The sequence below is a fragment of the Geotrypetes seraphini genome, chromosome 3 (genome assembly GCF_902459505.1).
Source record: "Geotrypetes seraphini chromosome 3, aGeoSer1.1, whole genome shotgun sequence".
Lineage (NCBI taxonomy): Eukaryota > Metazoa > Chordata > Amphibia > Gymnophiona > Dermophiidae > Geotrypetes > Geotrypetes seraphini.
The window spans coordinates 77,477,907-77,499,973 of record NC_047086.1 but is presented as its reverse complement, the minus strand read 5'-3'; the positions used below and the strand labels follow the sequence as shown (position 1 = coordinate 77,499,973).

The window sequence follows — 22,067 nt, the reverse complement described above, 5'->3', positions numbered from 1 at the left end:
TGTCGCCTCTACGCTAATTCTCTTATGGTGACGAGGGTCTTGAATTACGCATTTTCATATTCTTCCTACTTGCGTAACATGGTGAAGGACCTCCCTACTTTTCGGGACGTCATACCTGATTCCCATAGGGAGCAGTTCGCCACCTTTATGTCAAATCTATCTCAACTGCGCTTGTACCTATTCCATGCGGTGTACGACGCCTTTGAACTCGCCTCGAGGGTATCGGCCTGTGCGGTAGCTATGCGCCGGCTGGCGTGGCTCCGTACCCTCGAGATGGACCCCAACCTGCAGGAGCGTTTGGCGAACTTGCCCTGCGTGGGTTCGGAGCTGTTCGACGACTCCCTGGAGGCGGCGACCAAACGTCTGTCGGAGCAGGAGCGCTCTCTTGCCTCCCTGGTCCGCCCTAAACCTAAGGCCCCGCCGCAAAAACCTTTTCGGCAGCCCCCGAGAAGATACCCGCAGAAATCTACGCCGGCCTTCTCGAGACCTCCGCCCCGACGCCCACCCCAACAGGGTAGGGGAGGTCAGTCAAAACCCCCAGCGCAGGGAGCGTCCAAGCCCGCCCCGTCTTTTTGACGGGATCTGCGGTTTGGGGCGGGCCCCCTCCGCGGTATCGCCGGATCCCCTCCCCATCGGGGGTCGACTCAGGTCCTTTTACGGGGCTTGGACCGAGATTACATCCGACGCATGGGTGCTCCGGACCGTCTCCGAGGGCTATTCGCTCAACTTCTTAGCACAGCCTCCAGACAGGCCGCCCAGCGCTTGCCCGTCCAATCGGAGCCAGTTGGCCCTTCTCCTGGTCGAGGCCAGGGCCTTGTTGAGCCTACGGGCAGTGGAGCGGGTCCCTCCAGACCAGTGGGGTCGGGGGTTTTACTCCCGTTACTTTTTGGTCCCGAAAAAGACTGGGGATTTGCGCCCCATTTTGGACCTCAGGAAGCTCAACAAGTTCCTGGTCCGGGAGAAGTTCCGTATGTTATCGCTTCCGGTTTTGTACCCCCTGTTGGAGGAAGGGGACTGGATGTGCTCCCTGGACTTGAAGGAAGCATATACCCATGTTCCAGTGCATCCCGCTTTCCGCAAGTTCTTACGGTTCCAAGTGGGAGAGTTGCACCTTCAGTATCGGGTCCTTCCCTTTGGTCTGGCGTCCTCTCCTCGGGTGTTCACAAAGTGTATGGTGGTAGTCGCAGCGGCCCTTCGCTCTCGGGGGCTACAGGTCTTTCCCTACCTGGACGATTGGCTGATCAAGGCCCCGACCAGGGAGGGAGTTATCTTAGCGACCCAACAGACTATCATCTTACTGCAACGCTTAGGGTTCGAAGTGAACTTTCCCAAGTCTCAGTTGTGCCCGGCTCAGTCTCTCCAGTTTATCGGAGCCGTGCTGGACACGGTTCGCCTCCGCGCTTTCCTTCCCCCTACTCGGCGGGAGGCCTTGCTTCGGTTAAGTCGCCAAGTTTTGGGGCTATCCGTGGTGTCGGCCCAGCGTATGATGATCCTTCTGGGCCACATGGCACTCCCTTCGCCCGCTTGCATCTGAGGCTTCCTCAGTGGACTCTGGCCTCTCAATGGCGGCAGGATCGCGACCCAGTCTCTTGTCAGATAACAGTGACTCCTTCTTTGAGACGCTCGCTCCGTTGGTGGACCAACTCTTCCAGTCTTTCAGGGGGTTTGCTGTTTCTCGTTCCTCCGTGTCGCAAGGTCCTGACCACGGACTCCTCGGAGTACGCGTGGGGGGCACATCTCGACGGTCTGCGAACGCAGGGTCTATGGTCGGCCGAGGACCGTCTTTGTCACATCAATGTGTTGGAGCTTCGTGCCATTTTCCTGGCTGCTCGAGCTTTCTGCCACCTACTGCACGATCAAGTAGTGCTCGTGCGGACGGACAACCAGGTGGCGATGAATTATGTAAACAAGCAAGGGGGGACGGGCTCTTGGTCTCTGTGCCAGGAAGCCCTGCGCCTTTGGGAATGGGCAGTCGGCCAGAACATATTCCTACGTGCGGTTTACATTTAGAGAGAAAGGAACTGTCTGGCAGACAAACTCAGTCGTCTTCTCCAGCCGCACGAGTGGTCGCTGAACTCCCGGGTTCTACACGAGGTCTTCGACCGCTGGGGGACTCCTCAGGTAGATCTGTTTGCCTCCCCGGAAACTCACAAACTACCCCTCTACTGTTCTCGGATATACTCCCGGGACCGTCTCGAGGCCGATGCCTTTCTTCTCGACTGGGGGGGAAGGTTTCTCTATGCGTTCCCTCCTTTTCCTCTGATCTTGAGAACGCTGGTTCATCTCAAATCGACCAGAGCCACTATGATTCTCATTGCGCCTCGTTGGCCCAGACAGCACTGGTTCTCCCTGCTTCTTCAACTCAGTGTCAGGGAACCTCTGCTTCTGCCTGTCTTTCCCTCGCTACTGTCTCAGAGTCGGGGTTCACTGTTGCATCCCAATCTTCAGTCTTTACATCTGACCGCTTGGTTCCTTTCCCCTTGACTTCGGTTCCTGTTTCTCAGTCGGTGAGGGAGATTTTGGAAGCCTCGCGCAAGGTCTCGACTCGGCTTTGTTATTCCCAGAAGTGGACCAGATTTTCATCCTGGTGTGCCTCGAACCATCTGGACCCGAGTTCAGTTCCAGTGTCTTTGGTGCTGGAATATTTGTTGCATCTGTCTAAGTCTGGACTGAAGACGACTTCCATTCGGGTGCATCTCAGTGCCATTGCGGCGTTCCATCGGCATCTCGAGGGTCGGTCTCTCTCTCTGCATCCTCTGGTAACTCGTTTCATGAGGGGTCTCGTGAATGTCCATCCTCCTCTGAAACCTCCTCCTGTAGTTTGGGATCTTAATGTGGTCTTAGCTCAACTGATGAGGCCTCCTTTTGAGCCTCTCGACAAATCTCATCTTAAGTTTCTCACTTGGAAAGTGGTCTTTTTGATTGCGCTCACGTCCGCTCGTCGGATTAGCGAGCTGCAGGCTTTGGTTGCGGATCCACCTTTTACTGTGTTTCATCATGATAAGGTGGTTCTCCGTACCCATCCTAAATTTTTGCCCAAGGTTGTGTCTGATTTCCACCTCAATCAGTCCATTGTTCTTCCGGTGTTCTTCCCGAAGCCCCACTCTCATCCTGGTGAGGCGGCGCTTCACACGCTTGACTGTAAGAGGGGGTTGGCCTTTTATCTCCAACGTACCAAGTCTCATCGAAAGGTTTCTCAATTATTTTTGTCCTTTGATCCTAATCGGTTGGGACATCCGGTTTCCAAGCGCACCTTGTCCAACTGGTTGGCTGCTTGTATTTCTTTTTGCTATGCTCAGGCTGGTCTCACGCTCCATGGTCGAGTCACGGGGCATAAGGTCCGGGCTATGGCAGCTTCTGTTGCTTTCCTCCGGTCTACGCCTGTGGAGGACATATGTAAAGCTGCCACTTGGTCTTCGGTTCATACGTTCACCTCCCACTACTGTTTGGACACTTTGTCCAGAAGCGACGGCCGGTTTGGCCAGTCGGTGTTACGTAACCTGTTTTCCTAGATTGCCATCCTCCCACCTGCCCTTTTTTGGTTGGCTTGGAGGTCACCCACATGTGAGAATATCATGCCTGCTTGTCCTGGGATAAAGCACAGTTACTTACCGTAACAGGTGTTATCCAGGGACAGCAGGCATATATTCTCACAACCCGCCCACCTCCCCGGGGATGGCTTCTTTGCTTGATATGGAACTGAGGACCACGAGGTGGGGATGCGCCCTCTAGTGGGCAGGAAGGCTAGCACATGCGTGGTGCAGTGTGCAAACTTGAAACTTCAATCAAGTTTGCTTGAAAAGCTGTCCGCGCTGGAGCTCCGTAGATGACGTCACCCACATGTGAGAATATATGCCTGCTGTCCCTGGATAACACCTGTTACGGTAAGTAACTGTGCTTTCTGGTGTCACCGTGCAGCTTCCCTCCCCTGATTTTCCACGGATGCCCTCTTGTAGCCGTGGGACCTTTGAAAAAGAAGATATCTTCTTCCACCTTGATATGGCCCGTGAGATATTTGAACGTCTCGATCATGTCTCCCCTCTCTCTGCGTACCTCGAGTGAATATAGCCGCAACTTATCCAGCCGTTCCTCGTAAGGGAGGTCCTTGAGTCCTGAGACCATCCGGATGGCCATTCACTGGACCGACTCCAGTCTCAGCACATCTTTGCGGTAATGAGGCCTCCAGAATTGTACACAGTATTCCAGATGGGGTCTCACCATGGATCTATACAATGGCATTATGACTTCAGGCTTATGATTGACGAAACCCCTACGTATACACCCTATGATTTGTCCAGCCTTAGATGAAGCCTGCTCCACTTGATTGGCAGTCTTCATGTCTTCACTGATGATCACCCCTAAGTCCTGTTCTGCTACAGTCCTTGCTAGGATCTCGCCATTAAGGGTGTAACTTTTGCATGGGTTTTGGCTGCCAAGGTGCATGACTTTGCATTTTTTGGCATTGAAACCTAGTTGCCAGATCCTAGACCAGTGCTCCAGTAGGAGTAGGTCGTGCATCATATTGTCGGACATTGAGTTTTTGACCATTGCACTCCTTTCTACTACATTGCATAGTTTGGCGTCATCTGCGAATAACGTTATTTTACCTCGAAGCCCTTCAGCCAAGTCTCTTATAAAGATATTGAACAGGATCGGGCCCAAGACCGAGCCCTGCGACACTCCACTGATCACCTCCGTCATTTCAGAGGGGGTGCCGTTCACCACCATCCGCTGAAGCCTACCTCCAAGCCAGTTCTCAACCCATTTTGTCAAAGTGTCACCCAATCCTATAGAACTCATTTTGCTCAACAGCCTGCGGTGTGGTACGGTATCGAAAGCTTTGCTGAAGTCTAAGTATACGATGTCCAGGGGCTCCCCAACATCCAGCTTCCTCGTCACCCAGTCAAAGAAGCTGATCAGGTTGGATTGGCAGGAGCTCCCCATAGTAAATCCATGTTGACAGGGATCCCGTAGATTCTCCTCGTTCAGGATCGTATCCAATTGATGTTTGATTAGAGTTTCCATCAGCTTGCTCACTATTGATGTGAGATTCACCAGTCTATAGTTTGCAGCCTCCATTCTGCAACCTTTTTTGTGGAGTGGAATGACGTTAGCCGTTTTCCAGTCCAACGGGACTATACCCGTACTAAGGGAGAGATTGAAGAGCGCGGATAGTGGTTCCGCCAAGACATCACTTAACTCCCTGAGCACCCTGGGGTGTAGGTTGTCTGGCCCCATCGCTTTGTTAACCTTGAGTTTAGACAGCTCACAGTAGACACTGCCTGGCGTAAACTCGAAGCTACTAAACGGGTCTACTGAGCTATCCCTTGTCTGTAGCTGAGGGCCGGATCCCGGCTCCTCGCGGGTGAAGACCGAACAGAAGTATTCGTTTAAAAGTTTAGCCTTTTCCGAGTCTGCTTCTACATAGTTCCCGTCTGGTTTCCTAAGGCGTACTATCCCGCCTGTGTTTCTGTTTCTGTCACTAATATACCTGAAGAAGGATTTATCGCCCTTCTTGATGTTCTTCGCTAACGTCTCCTCGTTTCGGAATTTGGCCTCTCTAACTGCTGTTTTGACGGCTCTTGCCTTGGCCAGGTAGTCTTCTCTTGAGTCCTGATTCCCTGATTGTTTGTAAGAAATGAACGCTCTTTTCTTCTCTTTTATGAGGCCCGAGATCTCCGCAGAGAACCACTGTGGCCTATTGTTCCTTCGCCGTTTACTTACTGATTTTATATATCGGTTGGTTGCCTCCTGTATGGTATCTTTCAGAGCTGACCACATTTCTTCTACGTTATATGTTACTGCTTGGTTTTGTAGCGCTTGATGGATGAATTCCCCCATGCCCTCGAAGTTGGCGTCCTTGAAGCTTAGGACCTTGGTCAATGTGTTAGATTTGGCGAACCCCTTTTTGAGATTGAACCATACCATGTTGTGGTCACTGGAGGCCAACGCTTTGCCCACTGAGACCTCTGTGACACTTTCGCCATTGGTAAGTAACAGGTCCAGTATTGCCTGCTCCCTTGTTGGCTCCAGTACCAGTTGTTTCAGTCTTGCTCCCTTCATAGAGTTCAATAGCCTCCTGCTGCTGCTGGATGCAGAGGAAAGTGTGTTCCAATCCACACCAGGCATATTGAAGTCACCTAACAGTACTGTATCCCCACGCAAGGTGATATTCTCTATGTCTCCGATCAATTCCATATCCAGGTCCTCCTGTAGTCTTGGGGGTCTGTATATTACGCCAAGATACAGGCATTTGTCTTTCCCCCTGGCCAAATTTACCCAAAGGGATTCCCCTGTGTACCTGACATCTGCGATTCTGGTGACTTTAATGTCATCTTTAGTATATAGTGCTACACCTCCTCCCATTTTGCCCTCCCTGTCACGGCGAAGTAAATTGTAGCCCGGTATGACCATGTCCCACCCGTGGGAGTCCGTGAGCCAGGTCTCAGATATCGCCACCACATCCAGGTCAGCGTTCCTCATTTCAGTCTCTAATTCTAGGACCTTGTTGCCCAAACTGTGGGCGTTGACGTACATGGCTTTCCATGTCGCATGTTCGCTTTTAGTGCTAGTTTTAATGTGAGCACCTACCCCAGACACAGAAATGTGTGTACCCTGTGGGGGAATTCCCACTTGAGCTATTTGGACTCTTTTGGTACAATTTGCAAGGTGTGTACTCTCCCTAGACCCCAAATCACAACATGTACCCACCCCAGACCCGGAAATGTGTGTACTCGCCCCAGACCCGGACCTAGAATTTCGGTGTCCACTTACCCCAGTCTCAAAAAAGTATTGGCAGCCTAGCTCGCCAGGTGGGTTAATTGAGCCTGTACCCTCCCCCAACTTACCTAGTTTAAAGCCCTGTGAAGTAGGCGGGCTAGTCGGTGTCCAAGGACGTTCTTCCCTCTTCTGGTCAGGTGTAGCCCGTCTGATCCTTGTAGTCTTTGTAGCGCCTCTCCATGGTGCAGAAACCCGAAGTTCATCTCCTTGCACCATCCTCGCAGCCAGTCGTTAGCCCTCTGGATGCGCTCATCCCTGGCTCTACCTTTGCCCTTCACTGGGAGGATCGAGGAGAAGACCACCTGCACTTCCATCCTCCTCAGCTTCTCACCCAGGGCTCTAAAGTCTTCTTGTACGCTCTCCTGGGTGTTCCTGGCAGTGTCATTTGTTCCAACGTGGATGAGAAGCATAGGGAAGTGGTCCTGGGGCTTGATGAGTCTGTCCAGACAAGCGGTTACATCCCGAATCCTGGCCCCCGGCAAACAGCAAACCTCTCTTGATTGTAAGTCTGATCTGCAGATTGGTCTCTCGGTGCCCCTCAGTAGCGAATCCCCGATCACCACCACTCTGCGCTTCTTAGGGGTGGGCCGACCTGTTGTCTCCGGAACTGGGGCCTTCTGCTGAACAACTCCCTGTACCTCGTTGTCAGATACTTCCTGTAGTAGCTGGAATCTGTTCTTCAAGGTGATTTGCGGGGTCGATGTAGAACAGCCCTGTATGTGAGAGAAAGAGACAGAAGATGAGGAAGGTCTTCTGTGTTTTCCTGTGGAGGAAGTTACCAGCTGCCAGGAGTCAGCGTCTCCAGTCTCCTCCTGTATTCCGGTGGTTGGTCTCAAGGTAGCAGGATTGGTAGCTGGCTTGGTTGCTTTGGGTGTCGTGGGTATGGGTTCCTGATTGGTGATCTGGGACAGCTCTTGGATGACTCCGTCGATGAAGGTCTCGTCGATGCTTCGTAGGCACTGGACCTCCTCTCTCAGGTTCCTTAGCTCCAGCAAAAGGCTGTCATCTAGCTGCTCCATTGCTTCCGTCTGTGTGGAGACTGTAGACAACTTTGTGGGGTGGGGGGATGGCCTCTGTCTGTACAGAGACCTCTGCACTTCGTCCTGGATTCCCCTCCGTCTGCACAAGTACCGTAGCCACCCCCTGGATACTCTCGGTGACTGGACAGCCTGGCTTGATTGAAGTCTTGTTGCTTCTGGTCCTACCTGCCATAATAAAAAAGATGTTTTTATAATTAATTATTAATTTTTTATAATTTTTTTTTTATATATTTTCTGTTAGGATAGGGGTTGATAGTTTTATGTCAGATAGTGTAGAGGTTTGAGGGATAGAGGTAGTCAGTTAGTTCTTGGTCAGATAGTGTTAAAGTTTGAGGGATAGAGGTAGAAACATAGAAATCGACGGCAGAAAAGGGCCATAGCCCATCGAGTCTGCCCATACCAATAATCCACTCCCTGATTCTTACTCTCCTAGAGATCCCACATGAATATCCCATTTTCTCTTGAAATCTAACACGCTGCTGGCCTCAATCACCCGCTGAGGCAGCTCGTTCCAATGATCGACCACCCTTTCGGTGAAGAAGTACTTCCTAGCATCACCCCGAAATTTCCCTCCCCTGATTTTCAGCGAGTGTCCTCTGGTTACCGAGGGCCCTGTAAGACTGAAGATATCATCTTTCACCTCTATACGCCCAGTAATATACTTAAAGGTCTCAATCATGTCCCCTCTCTCTCTTCGCTCCTCCAGTGAGTACATCCGCAGTTTCTTTAACCTTTCTTCATACGTGAGATCCTTGAGCCCCAAGACCATCTTGGTAGCCATTCGCTGAACCGACTCAATTCTCAACACATCTTTTCGGTAGTGTGGTCTCCAGAATTGAACACAATACTCGAGATGAGGTCTCACCATGGATCTGTACACTGGCATTATGACTTCAGGTTTTCTGCTGACAAAACCCCTACGGATACAGCCTATCATTTGTCTTGCCTTGGACGAAGCCTTCTCTACTTGATTGGCAGCCTTCATGTCGTCGCTAATGATCACTCCTAAATCACGTTCCACCGTGGTCCTGGACAAGGTTTCACCATTTAGTGTTTAAGTTCTGTGTGGATTTTTTTTGCCTAGGTGCATTACTTTACATTTTTTAGCATTGAAGCCTAGCTGCCAAGTTGATGACCACTGTTCAAGCTGTTTTAGGTCCTGCGTCAAAGTCAGGCACACTGCTTTTGCTAACTATGTTGCATAGTTTGGCATCGTCGGCAAACAGTGATACTTTTCCTCTAAGTCCTAGGGTCAAATCTCCTATGAATAAATTGAATAGAATTGGCCCTAAGACGGAGCCCTGAGGTACTCCACTCATCACTGCTGACGTTTTGGAGGGGGTACCGTTTACCATCACCCTTTGAAGCCTACCATCTAGCCAATCCCTTACCCATGTAGTGAATGTATCCCCTAATCCCATCGATTTTAGTTTGTTCAACAGCCTGCGGTGTGGGACGCTATCAAAAGCTTTGCTGAAGTCCAAATATATCACATCAAGGGACTCACTGGCATCCAGATGACTGGTCACCCAATCAAAGAAGTCAATCAGATTAGATTGGCAGGACCTTCCCCTGGTAAATCCGTGTTGATGTGGATCATGCAAATTTTCTTCGTCTAGAATTTTGTCAAGTTCCTGTTTGATCAGTGTTTCCATGAGTTTGTACACTATGGATGTAAGACTCACCGGTCTATAATTTCCTGTCTCTGTTCTGCAGCCCTTTTTGTGGAGTGGAATTACGTTAGCTGTTTTCCAGTCTAGGGGTACTTTTCCCGTGCGCATGGAAAGATTGAAGAGTACGGATAGTGGTTCAGCCAGAACTTCACTCAGCTCTCTGAGTACCCTGGGGTGTAGATTGTCTGGCCCCATGGCTTTGTCTACTTTGAGTCTTACAGTTAATTGTTTGTTAAGGCTGCCTGTTTACCAGTGGGCTAGAAGGGGCTGCCTGATTGAAAGGTATGAGGATAGAGTGGTCTGCCTGGTTAAATGCTTGAGGATAGAGTGACTGGTGAGGTCTGCCTGGTTAGTGTGAAAGTTTTAGGTGCTTGCTGGTTAGGTAGAAAGTTAAAGGATTTGGTAGAGGTTGGAAATTAGACTGAGGTTAATTGGTTAATTAGCTACTTTTAGAAGTTAAACTATAGACTAAAGTTAAAAGTCCCTCCTTGAGGCCCTTCTTGAGGCTCTTCGCAAAGGCGATCTCGCTAAGGCGAGCCTTCGCCACGCGCCGAACGGCTGCGCGCCGTTGGCTCGACCCCTTTTATGGGGGAGATCGGCTGTGACGTCAGGGGGTGGGCGGAGTTACCATCCGCCTTGTCCTGCTCCCTTTGCCGCTTCTCCTGCCTTCTCCGCTCCCTTTTACTGCCTCCTCCGACTCCCTGTTAACTTCTCCTGCCTTCCGCTCCCCTTAACTGCCTCCTCTGACTCTCCGATTCACTTTCTCCTGTCTTGCCACTGTGTCAGCCCTCTCAGTCCCTGCAGCTGCTGGAAACAAGCACACTCACAGCACCTCCGATTCTCCTCAACTCCTCCACGTGCTTGCCCAACAGGCCCCCTTTGGCTGGCTCAGGATGGAGCCTGAAGGGTGAATAGCATCTAGTATTTTGGTGATGTTGTCGTGGGAGACTGTTTTGAAGTGAGTTAGGTTCCCAGTTGTAGTTTTAATGTTCTTGTCTGAGTTGTGGAGGGATGATGTCTATAGTGTGGTGGTCGAGATGAGACCGTATTTTGTCTACTTTGTTTGTGAAGTAGTTTGAGAGCATTAAAACCAATAGGAGGACATATTTTTTCACTCAGAGAATAGTTAAGCTCTGGAACGTGTTGCCAGAGGTTGTAAGAGCGGGTAGCATAGCTGGTTCTAAGCAAGGTTTGGACAATTTTCTGGAGGAAAAGTCCATAGTCTGTTCTTGAGAAAGACATGGGGGAAGCCACTGCTTGTCCTGGATTAATAGCATGGAATGTTGCTACTCCTTGGGTATGGGCCAGGTACTAGGGACCTGGATTGGCCACAGTGAGAAGGGGCTACTGGGCTTGATGGAGCATTGGTTTGACCCGGTAAGGCTATTCTTATGAGCTACAGCGGCACAGGGAATTTAGTCGAAATTGATGGCAAGATAAATGCAGCATTTTATCAGAAAATATTGTAGGATAATTTGCTTTTATCAGCCAGAAAGCTGCAAATGGGGTACCAGCAATGACCTACTTGTAACTATGTATTTGAAACTATGACCTAACTGTATTAATAGTTCTACTGATCTACCTTACTAGCAACTCTATTGAATGTTTGTGTCAAACTGTCCACTCTAACTTTCTGGGTAACTGACCCAACCTCTTGTAATGTAATCCGACCTTGAACTGAATACATAAAAGTGGAATCGAAAACCTGATTAACATAATATAACTTGGACTTTCCAATTTGACAATGATCCAGAACATAAGGTCAAGTTGACCCTTCAGTGGCTGCAGCAAAAAGAAAGTGAAGTTCTGGAGTAGCCATCATAAGTCTCCTGACCTCAACATCATTAAGCCACTTTGGGAGAGAACTCAAACATGCAATTCATGCTAGACAAACAAATTAATTTACAAGATCTGGAAGATTTTTGCCAAGAAAAATGGACAGCATTACCACATGAAAAAAATAAAAGGGTGAGGGGAGATGTGATAGAGATATTTAAATACCTACATGGCATAAATGTGCATGAGGCGAGTCTCTTTCATTGGAAAGGAAGTTTTCAAGTTTTATTTAAAATTTGATCAATCACTTAATCATACTTCTAAGTAATGTACATAGTTAAAATCTTTACAACTTTCAGGGGGATAGTACAAGCAACATAGGTGTGACATACAAGACATACGCTACAAAAGGGAAAAAGAGTAAGAAATACAATAATTGATAGAAAATAAGACATATAGGGGAAAAGACAACAGGGAGGGTTAAGCTGTGGGCAGCGGCTCCTCGCAACATCAGAGAGAAGGCTTCCGGTTCAGGCGCAGGACTTGTGTAGGAGCCTTTTTCCATGGCTTTGTGCACTGCAGCACTCGGGGAGCCAGCCCGAAGATGCCGCATTGATCGTGCCATGGACCGGTGGCTAAAGTACACTGTCTTCTGCCTAATGAATGTGCCAGCCTTGTGGACCGGCAGAAAATTTCTGCGGACTGGCGGTTGAAGAACACTGGTCTACAGTATCGAAAGCGGAAGAAAGATCAAAAGAAATTAAAAGAACAGATTTGTGATGATCCAGGTGGTAAAAAATAGAAATTGACGTACCTATTAATGAGTGTTCCGTAAAGTGATGTTGGCTAAAGCCTGCTTGATTTGGATGTAAAATGTTTGATTTTTCTACGCATTCCGAAATTTGTTTAAATACAACCTTCTCTGTTAAATTTGCTAAGAAAGGGATATTAGTGATGGGCCTGTAATTTGTTTTTTCATCCAGGTTGATTTAATGATCTTTGGTGATTGGACGAATGGTTGCTTCCTTCCAAGATTTGGGCAGAATGCTATGCTGTAGACTTTCGTTAATTAGAGTATGAACGAATGGGCTGAAAACACAGAAATAACATTTGAGAATGAAAGGGGGAATTAGTTCTACTTGAGAACCTTTAGTATTGATGCTCTGAATGAGGCACTCAATCTCCTTAGTGCCCTCAGTGCCTCCTTCCTATGTCCTTAGTGCCCCCAGTGCCTCCTTCCTATGTCCCTCTCACTGCCTTCTTCCTATGTCCCTCTCACTGTCTTCCAGACTTTGTCCCACCCCTAAAGCCTGCCTGTCTACCTCCCTCCCTCCCTGCCGCACCAAAGTCAACCTGCTTGCCTGCCTATCTCCTTCCCTCCCTTCCGCGCAAAAAAAAGCCTCCCTCCTTCCTTTCCCCCTGTGCGCTGCTGTCTTACCTCCCTGCTGCTGCTGCTAATCGCTGACAAGAAGTCTTCTTTCCGACGTCCATTCTGACGTCGGAGAGGACGTTCAGGGCTAGCCAGGTGGCAATTGGCTGGCCCAGAACGTCCTCTCAGACGTCAGATTAGCAGCATAAGACAGCTGCAGACTGGGAGAAAGGAAGGAGAGAGGATTTTTTTTTTGCGCGCGGCAGGGAGGGACAGGAAGCGATCGCCTGTCCCGATGTCCCCGCGCACAGCTTCGGGACGCTGTCCCTGAAAACGGGACATTTCGGTGTCTCAAAGCTGTGTGTGGGGACAACAGGACGGGGGGTCTGAAAACAGGATGGTCCTGTTCAAAACGGGACGTATGGTCTACTTAGGTATTATAAAAGGATTTCTTGGCTACACAAAAATGAAGATATCATCTGCGTAAGAGGATGAGATCCTGGGTTAAGGGCAGATTATTTTTCAAAGCTGTGAAATAGCTGTTACAATTCATTGAATAGTAATCCAGGTATTTTCCCTATCAGTCCCAGCAGGCTCAAAATCTAACTGTGGTACCAGGGGCAATTGAATGTTAAGTGATATCGAGCTCTCAACCTCAGGGTGCTGAGTCGTCAGCTCTAACCAATAGGCTACCTCCTCCACTGCACATATTCATACTAAATTTATTCTCCTTACATAGAATTGCTGCTTTCTTTAAATAGGGCACAGTTAAAGGATAGTTCTGGAGGGTAGAAAAGAAGGTTATGCAATTAAATTTGTTGTTCCTCATCACCAGACTTCCTAATGTTCTTTCGCATTATAGTCTTACAGCTCTGTACTGATGGTATAATTTCATTTCTGAAGTGTTGACTGTTGAAATTTTTGTAATTAAAAGTCTATACTTAACAAGAAACGCTTATCTATATAAACTATCATATAAAATGTTGCTGTAATAAATGTTACTTTATTCAATCTTTAAGTAAATTGTTTTTCATATTACTATTTAATATAAAAATGAAGATTTTAAAACCTTTACTTTTAGCAAATAAGCAATAGTCTTGGCTTCTGTGACCTTCCTCTGCATATGCAAAGCAACATATTGTACAGATTGTCTGATGGCTGGGACATTATTAACTTGGGTCAAGTGACCCCAGTCCTTCATGTGCTTAGTGAAGATCAACAACTATGGAAAAAACTTTGCCAGTACCATTTTGCTGAAAAAGAGGTAAGAGATTACTTTTTCATAAGTATGTGAACAGTTTTTAGTGGTTGTAAAAACATAATAACATAGTATATTACCGTGTCTTATATTCATTTGGGGCCCAAAAAAGGCACTAGGTCTTATTTTCAGGATATGAACATGATCATCTCTCCCTTTCTCTCCTTCACCCCAATTCTTCCTCTTTCCTTTCTCTCCCCCACATGTACATCATCTTTCCTCCCCTCCCATATCCCTGTGCAGCAGAAGTTTGCCCAGCTTCTATCCTTCCCTTCCTCCCATCCCTCGTGCAGCATAACCATTTCCCAGCTTCTATCCTTCCCTACCTCCCCATCCCTTGGGCAGCAGAACCCTTGCCCAACTTCTATTCTTCCTTCCCCCCCCCTCCCCGATGCAGCCGAACCCCTGCTGACTATCCTTCCCTCCCCGCCAACTGCGAGCGAGCCCTACCTTCAACCAAAGCTGCGTTGATCCGGCAGCATTCTTAACAGGCTGCTTGGCCTTGTCTGTCGGAGAGAGTAGGAGCCAGAAGTCCTTGAGCATGTGTAGATGCTCAAGGCTCAGCAGAGATCAGCGTCGGGCTCAATTGGCACTGGCACATCCTGTGGGTTGGTGCTGCGTGCTGGTGCCCGATTGTGGTAAGGGTTTGGGCAGGCAGACAGGCGATGTCGGGGGTGGGGGCTCGCATTTCGAGTCAACGCTCGGTTTGAAAGGCAAGATTTGCAAGAGTGTTTTGCTCATCTTGCAAAAATTATACTGACCATTTGACTCAGATGCAGGACAGTGCATGTACAGTTACATGCTGTTTATGCAAGAATGTCATGACATGCAAGAATAATGACATGTTCACATACACTAATAATAGGCAGTCTAAAAATGAAGAAATATGTAAATAATTTTTGCCTAAAAGGTCTGTAAATACCTGCATATCTTACATAGCATGCATTTTTATAGCTAGGTGTACACATGGGCAAGGTATGGATGAGACTCGCACTTAGATATCTTTATTAGGTGCATATCTTGAAACTTAAGTGAACATTACCAATAATATGGCTGACCTAAGTGCTTGAGCCTAAATTACAGGCATATAGTTTTGCTGTTATACTAGCATTAGTGTTTAAGCCCATCAGATTAATGGGTGCTAGAATAGATGTGCAGACTTAACAGTTAAAAAAATTACTGGAAACTTACCGTGAGAGCTTTAATATCCATTGTACAGTTGATGTCTTTTTTTGCTGTCTGTCTCCTTGGCCGCTGTCTGTCTGTCTTTTTTTGCTGTCTGTCTCCTTGGCCGCTGTCTGTCTGTCTTTTTTTGCTGTCTGTCTCCTTGGCCGCTGTCTGTCTGTCTTTTTTTGCTGTCTGTCTCCTTGGCCGCTGTCTGTCTGTCTTTTTTTGCTGTCTGTCTCCTTGGCCGCTGTATGTCTGTCTGTCTTTTTTTTGGTGTCTGTGTCCTTGGCTGCTGTCTGTCTGTCTCTCTTTTTTTGCTGTCTGTCTCCTTGGCCGCTGTCTGCCCGTCTCTCTTTTTTCACTGTCTGACTCCTTGGCCACTGTCTGTCTTTCTTTATTTTGGTCTGTCTCCTTGGCCGCTGTCTGTCTGTCTGTCTCCTTGGATGCTGTATGCCTGTTTGTCTTTTTTTGCTGTCCGTCTCTTTGGCCGCTGTATGTCTGTCTGTCTTTTTTTCTGTGTGCCTCTCTCTCCTTGTCCTTTGTTTGTTTCTTTCGATCTGTCTCCCTAGCCCCTGTCCTTCTGTGTATGTCTTTCACTGCCACCTACCTGTCTTTCAGTGTGTGAGACATATTTTAGTCAGTCTGTCAATGTCCCGGTTTTGTTGTTTTTTTTTTCTTTCAATCTCTCTCCCTGGCCCCCTGTCCTTCTGTGTGTGTGTGGAGATATCAGGGGGATGTCGGGGGAATATTGGGGATGTTAGGGGAGATGTCATGTGTGTGGAGATGTCGGGGGAATATGCCCCTTCTCCCACCTTCCTTTTTTTTTTTTTTTAAATCACGCGTTGTCTTGGAAAGCGCAACTGGCACAGAGTAACTTGTATAAAACCGCCACTCTTTAGAAATAGAACATGCTCATGCTGTACGTGTGCAAGTGCCAAATTTTCTCTGCTGTACAATTTCTCTGCCGGCCGCCGAATGCGCATGTGCCGAACGCTTTACAATGTCTCTGCCGGCCACTGGCACACTATATAAAGTAAATCGCCACTCATTGGAAATGGAATGTGACCGCGCAGAGCATGCGCACGCACCAAATTTTCTCTGCTTTACAATTTCTCTGCCGGCCACGGAGCTACAGATCACGGAACACGCAGGTAGGAGTGCGCATGCGCACTTAAGGTTTTATTATTATCCCAGAACAAGCAGGTAGGTATTCTCACATGTGGGTGACGTCATCGACGGAGCCCGGATGCGGACGCCTCACAAGCAGACTTGCTTGAAGAAACTCGAAGTTTCGAGTCACCCGCACCGCGCATGCGCAAGTGCCTTCCCGCCCAGCGCAGGGAGCGTCTCCTCAGTTCTCAGTTTTCCGCAGAGCCGAGAAGTTCGTCTTTGACTTTCTGTGTTTAACTTCGTTCCTTTGGGCCTTCTCTGAACCGCGGTTTGTATTTTTTTCTTCATGAATCGCTGTTCTTCTTTTATTTATTTTCTTTTTGGTAAAAAAAAAAAAAAAAAAATTATATTCTTCTGTACGTTTTTCGGGACAGGCTGCTCGGCTGCAGCCCGAGGGCTTCGATCTTGCGGCGGCTATTTTTCCTTCTATGTCCCGGCCTACTACGGGCTTCAAGAGGTGTAGCAAGTGTCAGCACGCGATCTCTCTTACGCGAAACATCATCCTAGGTCGTGCCTGCCTTGCCAAACACTTCAGCCTCGTGCTTTCAAGCGTCGTTGTCTTTTGGTGGACAAGCTCTTCGAGATGGAGTCTTCTACTGATCCCTCGACTTCGAAGGCGTCCTCGGCCTCGACTCCTACCGAGGCTCCTCCTACGCCTACTGCTTCCACCTCGAGCCTCATCAGACCTTCATCGTTTGCAGCGGTTCTTTCTTCAACGTCGTCTGCTGTATCTTCCCCTGTTTCCTCAGGTCAGATAGCTCAGCAGTCGGTTCCACCGGTAGTGATTAAAGTGTCTAAGACTCCCAGGTCGAAGCACACTCGTACTACCTCGAAGGAGCCTCCAGCCAAGACAGGTGGTCCGGTTTCAGACGCGGATCCATCCTTGCTGGCTTCTTTCCAGACCATGTTAGAGAAGCAGTTTATTCAGTTCCTTACTAACATGGGACCCAAACTGCTTCCTCTTATCTAGCCTCGGCATTCAGCAGACTCCCGTGAGGTCGAGCCGCTTCCTTTGCCTCAGTCTGACCTTCCACACTCTTTGCAGGGAGCAGAGTCTCTGCGAGTGTCTGGTCTGGCATCCAAGCACGTGAAGCAAGGAGCAGATTCTTTGCGAGTGCCTCGACGAGAATCCTCACACTCTATACAAGGAGCAGAGTCTTTGGGAGTGCATCGAGGTTCCTCCACCAAGCCTCTGGAGCTTCGATCTACAGCCTCTAGTCCTATTCATACATTGGCGTCGGCTGCCCTCGTTTCCGAGGCGAAGTCTCCTCGATCCTCGAGATCTGGCTCCAGAAACAGTTCCCACCGACGTTCGAGGCTTTCATCGAGGCATCCTTCCACTATTCCAACTTCGACCAGACCACCGACTCCTCTCTCGAGGTCTCTGATGTCGTACCTTGAGGATATCCCGGTTTCGATTGCCTCGTCCAAGTCACCAGGTTCCTTTGATACCTTTTTCCCTGACAAAGCTTCATCTTCGACACAGGCTGCCTCGACGTCTTTGAGTCCTTCTCGAGGCAAAGCATTGGCAGATCAGCTATCTTTCTCGTCTTTCCTGCGTCAGATGGCTGTAGACTTGGATATTCAATTAGATACTGGCTCCAAATACTCTAAGGAGTATCTAGAAGTCATGCATCTTCCTCAACCTCTGGCAGAGTCTCTTAAGCTTCCACTTCATAAGCTTTTGATTCAGACTTGATCGTTGCATGGAAACACCTTTTTCCATACCAGCTGTTCCAGGAAAATTGGACTCTAGGTATAAGACTGTGCATCGCAAAGCGTTTGAAAACTCTCAGTTATCTCATCAATCCCTGCTCGTCGAGTCCTCCTTGAAGAGGTCCCATCCTTCCAAGGTTTACGCCACCGTCCCTCCTGGAAGGGAAAACTATGGACAAATTTGGACGTCGCATCTACCAGAATGCTATGATGTCCTCTAAAGTCTTCAATTGTAATTTTCAATTCATCACTTACTTTGATTTCCTTATTTCTCTACTTCCAAAGTTTTTGAATTATTTGGATACCCAAATGCATTTTGAGTTTCAGGAAGTCATTGCTTCTTTATCTCAACTACGTCTGCATCTCCTCCAGTCACCTTATGATGCCTTCGAGTTATCTGCCCAAGCGGCTGCTTGCTCTGTAGCTATGCATCGTCTTGCCTGGCTTCGTACCATCGACATGGACCCTAATCTTCAAGACCGCTTGGCTAACATTCCTTGTGAGGGCAACGATCTCTTCGATGAATCCATCGAGGCAGCCACCAAGAAATTATCTGACCATGAAAAATCCTTTGCTTCTATAGTCAGACCTAAGCCAAAGCCAGCTCCTGCCAAACCTGCATGCCATGCTCTTATCTATCAAAGACATTTTGCTCCGAAGCCGGCTCCTTATACTCTCCCTCCTCTGAAAAAAACAGCAACCTCAGAAGCCACAGCAACCCCAACCTTCTGCTTCACCTAAGGCTTCTCAGCCTTTTTGACTGTTTACAACAGAGCATAACCTCCACCATTCTGTCTCTGTCTCCTTTTCCCCCTATAGTAGGTCGTCTCCATCATTTTTACAACCGATGGACGATAATTACATCTGACCTCTGGGTGCTTACCATCATCAGGGAAGGATACTCTCTTCATTTCACTAAGGTTCCACCAGAGCTTCCTCCAAGAGAGCATCCTTCCAATGCATCCCAGACCGCTCTTCTTCTACAGGAAGCTCAAGCTCTGCTTCGTCTCCATGCCATCGAATCAGTTCCCCTGGAACAGCAGAACAGGGGGTTTTACTCCCGTTACTTCCTTGTTCCGAAGAAGACGGGCGATCTGCGGCCCACTCTGGATCTCAGGGCTCTCAACAAATTTTTAGTCAAAGAAAAGTTTTGAATGTTGTCCCTGGCATCCCTTTATCCCCTTCTCAAGCAGGATGACTGGTTATGGTCTCTGTATCTCAAGGAGGCCTACACTCATATCCCCATTCATCCGGCCTTCTGTCAGTACCTCAGATTTCGGGTGGAGAATCTGCATTATCAATACAGAGTAATACCCTTCGGCCTGGCCTCATCTCCCAGAGTGTTCACCAAGTGCCTGGTAGTGGTAGCAGCAGCTCTATGGAACCATGGTCTTCAGGTATTTCCCTACCGTGACGACTGGCTCATCAAAGATTCCACATCTCAAGGGGTTATTATAGCGACCCAACGGACAACCTGGTTCCTACAAAGTTTGGGATTTGAAATCAACTTTCACAAATCTCACCTTCAGCCCTCACAGAATCTACAATTCATTGGAGCTGTTCTGGACACTATCCAACTCAGAGCATTCCATCCACAACAACGAATGGAAACTCTTCTTCAACTCTGTCATACAGTGTCTTCCCGCTCTTCCATCTCAGCGAGACACATGATGGTACTTCTGGGTCACATGGCCTCCACAGTACACATGACTCCTTTTGCCAGACTTCACCTCAGAATTCCTCAGTGGACCCTGGCATCTCAATGGACGCAAGTTTGCGACCCTCCTTCGACACATTTCAGTCACTCCTTCCTTGAAGAAGTCTCTCCATTGGTGGATGGTGTCTTCCAATCTTTCCAGAGGCTTGCTTTTTCAAACGCCCCTCATTAGTAAGTCCTCACAACAGACTCTTCGACCTACGCTTGGGGTGCTCATTTTGATGGTCTCCGTACTCAAGGCCACTGGACCAGTACGGATCGTCAATGTCACATAAATCTGTTGGAACTCAGAGCGATTTTCAAGGCTCTCAATGCTTTTTAACATCTTCTTCACGACCAGGTAGTCCTCATCCGGATGGACAAACAAGTCGCCCTGGTTTATGTCAACAAACAGGGAGAGACAGGATCTGCCTCCCTTTGTCAAGAAGCTCTGAAGGTTTGGTACTGGGCAACAGTGCTCCCTCTAAGCGGGCGGGTGTTGTGAGCAAACTTTTTTCGCTGTGAGCTAAAAATATCGGGCGCCAGCAAGTTATGAGCCAACTCGCCCGATTCTCCTCTCGCCGCCCTGCCATCTGCCGTACGCCGTGCGCTGTGACGAGAAACTTGTGCGCTGCGATGTAATATTTTGTGCGCCAGCGCACGCCAGCGCAGCTTAGCGGGAACACTGCTGGGCAATCCGCCAAAACACCTTCCTCAAAGCTGTCTACATTCAAGGGGCAAAGAATTGCTTGGCGGACAACTTGAGTCGTCTTCTGTAACCTCACGAATGGGCACTCCATTCCTCGCCTCTTCATCACATTTTTTCACAGTGGGGAACCCCTCAGGTAGACCTCTTAGCGGCATCCCACAACTACAAACTGCCTCAGTTCTGCTTCAGGATATACTCTCCTCATCGCCTCGAGGCAGATTCTTTTCTTCTGGAATGGAAGAATCTCTTCCTGTATGCATTTCCTCCATTCCCTCTCATTCTCAAGACTCTTGTCAAGTTGAAGAACGATCATGCCACCATGATTCTAATCGCTCCTCGGTGGCCAAGACAACCTTGGTACTCCCTTCTACTTCAACTCAGCACCAGGGAGCCATACCTTCTACCAGTTTTTCCTTCTCTGCTTACACAAAGTCAAGGATCTCTGTAGAGAGTTGCGCGGGGACAAATCCCACCTGTCCCCGCCAATGTCTCACCTGTCCCCACCCGTCCCCGCGAGGAATCCCTTCATCCCCACCCATCCCCGTGAGGAATCCCCTCCGTCCCCGTGAGGAATCCCCTCCGTCCCCGCCCGTCCCTATAAACTACAGAAATAGTTATTTCATTTAATTATGCTACTGAATTAAAGGCTCTGGTAGAAACCCTTTTAAAAATAAGCAAAAAGACTTTATTAATTTGGAAATATTAATTGGGAAGAATACATACTTTGTAAACGGGTTTCTACCAGAGCCTCTAATGTTTATAAATTTTTATCAACACAACTAATATACTACTTTATCCTGAAGCAAAAAAAAAAAAAAAAAGAATTTTTTTTCTACCTTTGTTGCCTGGTTTCTGCTTTCTTCATGTTCTCATTCAATTCCTTCCATCCACTGTCTCTCTTCTCTCTGTGTCTTCCATTTGCTCTGTTACTGTGCCTCTCCCTTTCTCCCCCCTCCCAAATTGGTCTGGCACCCATCTTCTTCCCTCCGCTAACCCCATAGTCTGGCATCTCTTTCTTCTTCCCTGCCAGCGTCTTCTCCCCACTCTCTCTTCCCCATTTCCTTTCAGCGTCCTTCTCCCCCCCATCTTCCCCATGTCCTGTCAGGCAGCATCCTTCTCCCCCCTCTGCCTTCCCCATGTCCTTTCAGCGTCCTTCTCCCCCCTCTGTCTTCCCCATGTCCTTTCAGTGTCCTCCCCCCCCCCCATCTTCCCATGTCCTTTCAGCGTCCGCCTCCACCCCTTTGTCTTTCCCATGTTTTTTCAGCGTCCTTCTCCCCCTCTGTCTTCCCCATGTCCTTTCAGCGTCCTTCTCCCCCCTCTGTCTTCCCCATGTGCTTTCAGCGGCCTTCTCCCCCTTCAGTTTTACCCATTTCCCTTAAGCGTCTTTTCTTCTCCACTCCACCTTTCCTCCCTTTCTCCCTCCCTGCCCCTTACCTTTGTGGCGCTTCCCCACCCGACCGACAACAGAACAGGCCCGGTCGGACAAATCTCCCTGTCCTGTAGCCGCAAATCTAAATTACCTTCTTACAGCAGCTGGAGTAGTGAAGCTGCTGTAAGAGGTAATTTAGATTCGCGGCTACAGGACAGGGAGGTTTGTTGGCTGGGCCTGTTGTCGGTCGATCGGGGGATCTGACCGGCTGTGCACATTCCCCGGGGCGCACCGCCCCCCCCCCCTCTTTCGTACGCCATTGCCTTCTCCCTACCTGTCCTGCC

The 22,067-nt window shown here is 48.7% G+C and overlaps 1 protein-coding gene across 4 annotated transcripts in view; it reads left to right on the top strand.

Moving 5' to 3' along the window:
* The window catches only part of FBXO25 (F-box protein 25), a 107,643-nt gene that overhangs the window by 75,069 nt on the left and 10,507 nt on the right, over positions 1–22,067 (top strand). For all 4 annotated transcript variants that reach the window (XM_033938948.1, XM_033938947.1, XM_033938945.1 and 1 more), the window contains exon 7: positions 13,720–13,902. In XM_033938948.1, coding sequence (XP_033794839.1) covers positions 13,720–13,902 — 183 coding nt within the window. The remainder of the gene's footprint in view (positions 1–13,719; positions 13,903–22,067) is intronic.